Source organism: Helianthus annuus, chromosome 17 (genome assembly GCF_002127325.2).
Source record: "Helianthus annuus cultivar XRQ/B chromosome 17, HanXRQr2.0-SUNRISE, whole genome shotgun sequence".
Lineage (NCBI taxonomy): Eukaryota > Viridiplantae > Streptophyta > Magnoliopsida > Asterales > Asteraceae > Helianthus > Helianthus annuus.
In genome coordinates, this window is record NC_035449.2 from 12,662,199 (window position 1) to 12,665,934 (window position 3,736).

At 35.3% G+C, this 3,736-nt stretch overlaps 1 protein-coding gene across 1 annotated transcript; it reads left to right on the forward strand.

Moving 5' to 3' along the window:
- Window positions 1–2,227: 2,227 nt before the first annotated feature.
- On the forward strand, window positions 2,228–2,915 carry LOC110922573 (glutaredoxin-C6). The gene has a single exon (XM_022166854.2). The coding sequence runs from the start codon at window positions 2,305–2,307 to the stop codon at window positions 2,710–2,712; it is 408 nt and encodes a 135-aa protein (XP_022022546.1). The 5' UTR covers window positions 2,228–2,304; the 3' UTR covers window positions 2,713–2,915.
- Window positions 2,916–3,736: the final 821 nt, after the last annotated feature.

The following is a 3,736-nucleotide window of genomic DNA, read 5'->3' on the forward strand; positions in this document are numbered from 1 at the left end:
AACATCTGAATGGTAAATCATCACATTTCACATTCTTCTACCTTCTCATTGGTAAAATTCTTAATTGTTCCATTAAGAGGTAGCCTCTTAATGACCATTCAGAGACTACCAAACAGCCCCTAAGTGAGAGTCGATTGTTAAAACCATGGTTGTAAACAAGGTTTCCAAGGCCGAGTACTCTTCGAGTAGTCGCTACAAGGTAGGCTGCCGAGGCGACTTTCTTTAACTCTGCCTAATTACTCGGAATCGGTCAAACGCGGTCAACCTTGGCCAAAATCGTATCTAGAAGGTCAACTCGGGTCGAGTTTGACTTAAAAAACAATAAAACACAATTTCTATGCCTATCATATTAAAGAATGAATATCATTTTCACTTATTTTTTATAGATATTAGTAAATTTATGTTATTTAACATATATTTAATTTTCAAAAACTAATTTCTTTATAATTTAACATGTCCGAGTACTCCCCGAGTACTCTCCGCCTAGGCCGAGTACTTTCAACTCCCCGGCCGACCGTCTAGGGAGCGCTTAGCGACTTTTGCAACCATGTTTAAAACTAATGTCAAAAAGCTATTGCAAATGAATAGTTGATGAAAAATTTACACGTTATGTTTGGGTTAACCTATTTATTAAATGGATCGTGTTGGATTGGTATGTAAAATAAAAGGTTGTGTTAGTTGACAAAAACCTAGTTACTTTCATTTGGTGTTCGGACCGTAACAGAAATTATCATCTCTGATGTTTATGTGTCAAAAGTATCATTCTTAACCCAACCTCACTTAATATCATATCATGTCTAAAACAAATTTTAGCGATTAAACAATATAGTCGTGATTAATTCTTCATTAAAAACTACTAAAAGATATTAGTATTAACTATTTTTCTTACATGATATTAACATTAACTTTTAATCAACGCTAGCTAGAAGGATCAAATATGTTATGTATAAATTTTGAAGCTCGAGGACCAAATCTATTACATGTGAAGGGGCGGATCTAGCAATAATTACTAGATTTGCCATTTTTAATAAGAAACTAGAGTAGAATTTATAGAATTTTTAGTGAAACCCTATATAGAAACCTACTAAAAAAATCATGAAATTGCCATTGAACATATGGACTATCAGTGTAACAATTTCTTATATTAAACAATTTTAAATTACTTATAAGTTATAAGTAATAAGTAATTAAACATTTCAAGTTTGAAGTTTGACAGGTTTTTTCATCCTATTGGTAATTGACATTTGCCGATATATACAACTAAAACGTTCATCACACAACTCATGTCTTCTTATTAATAACCATACAACAACAATAACCATGCCTAGTAAATCCCGTATAGAGCAAAGCTAATGGTAGTGTCTGGTGAGAGTGAGATGTAGACAAACTTTATCCCTATCATCCAGGATAGAAACACTCCTTCCATAGAAACCCTTAGATCTATAACAAAATACATGATATAACCAATGTGGTGGTGGTCTTTTAGCAAAAACAAGACCTTTAAATACATAGGTTGGGGAGAAAAAAGTCTTGGGTTTAATTTCCATATACGACAAAGATTAAAAAAATTTCGATAAAAAAACTACATGATATAAAATAAAATTCTTAAACAATGAAACGATTTTTAAATTATGCTACACGTATATTAAAGACTAACGAATCCCATTTACTTTTATTTATTTATTATGGCAATAATTTGAAATAATTTTTTTTAACGGCCAACAAATCAATCTCGAGCACTCTTGGGGCATTCACTGGACAAACGAAGTGCTCCGAAGGTAACCCAAGTGGTCCACCACAAATTCCGGGGAAAACCTGATAAACCACCCGCACGTAGATATGACGGTAAATTACCAGTAAAACTCGTTTAGGGTAAAAATCGAACTCAAGTTTCCCTGAGTTTTCTATCACTACTCATCAGTGCCTCACTCTATTTTTACACTAAACAGAAATTGAACTAAGTCTTCAAATAAGAACTCAATCTTCATACCACTTGATCATTGACAATAATTTGAAATACTAATGAATACAATTTACTACTTATTCATTGCTACAATAATTTGAAAAACTAATAATAATGCAATAACTCCAAATGAATGTAGTGGAAGCGCGTGAGAAACACACACCACAGGTAAAAGTACGGAAAGCGTAGAGTCTACGTAATACGTTTACTTTGATGACATAACAAATCACCCCAATCTTCCATTTATAACTCCTCCCTTCACCACAACCACACACCAACCCACCCACCCACCCGTTGACGCACCACCGCCCCACTCCCCTCTCTCTCTACTCTCTCTCTAAATGCAAGACCTCCACCGCTACCCTCTCCGTCCCACCGCCGGTTTCCGCCTTGAACTCACCCCGACAACCACTTCCCCACTCGCCATCGACGTCTCCGAATCCACAGAAATGAGGATCCAACGCCTCATAACCGAGAATCCGGTAATAATATTCAGCCGATCAGGTTGCTGCATGTGCCACGTAATGAAACGACTCCTGTCATCACTCGGTGTCCACCCTACCGTCATCGAGCTGGAGGAGGGTGAGATCGACGCGCTCTCCGCGTCTCAACAAGACGGCGGAGAGACGGTGGCTCCCGCGGTGTTCATCGGTGGAGCGCGTGTTGGTGGATTAGAGGGTCTTGTTGGACTTCACTTGAGTGGTCACCTTGTTCCAAAGCTTGTGGAAGTTGGTGTTCTGCCGTTGTAACAACCTCAGACAAGGGTATTGTGGTCATTTTATATATTTATAAATTTATATATATATTTTATATATTTGTCTTCTTGTTTTGTTTTGGTTTATGGGGTTTGCAATTCTTTTCTATGCACCAATTTCATTTCCTAATTGTAAAAATGCAAGGTTAAGTTGGATTATTATTATTGCTAGATGCTGTGTTGTGAACCGTTCGTTTGTCTTTTTGTCTTGAAGTTGACGATGCAATCTCAGCCCTCCGTTTTGCATGTTATGCAAATGGTTCCTTGACTTCAATTCTCTCTCTCTCACACACACATATTCTATTGCTTCATTTTGCTTTAGAAAAATGGTGACATTTATGTAGTCAGCTTAAATTTTAGTGTCGTGATGAAAATGAGGTTTCTATGTTCATATTGTATAAGTAATTACATAGTCACATACACATATAAATCTCAAGGTTATTGTATAAAATGCCTTAACGTATGAAGCGGAGGAGATTCAGTATCAACATGCCAAAATTGGTTTATAACATGCAATTTTGGTATTCTTTATCATGTGAATTTGTTTCTTTTTAATAACATAGACATGCATTTTTTTTGAACATGCGATCTTTTGGTTTTACAACATGCGACTTTTGTTATAATGTGCGAATTTGACATTATGTACGCTTAGTACGTTAAGGCATACTATACGATACACTTTTTCTATAAATCTAATACCATGAGATAAATGTGCTTTAATTATTAATAGGATTAAGTTGCATCACTGTATATTCATGGTGATAATATTTAGGAGGTGTTTGGGATTCCTTCTTTTCATCAACTTATAACTTATTAACTTTTTGAAAAGTTAAAAAGTTGTTTCGGATAGCTCGGTGTTGTGAGGGAAGACTTTTCAGAGAAGTTAAAAAGGAGTTATAATAAGGAAATCCCAAACACCGTCTTAGTTATGAAAGTTTTGTGATCTTGTAGAAACAAACATGTTAATTGATATATGTTGTCTAACTACAATCTAATCTAGGATCTTTGATTTCTATAAA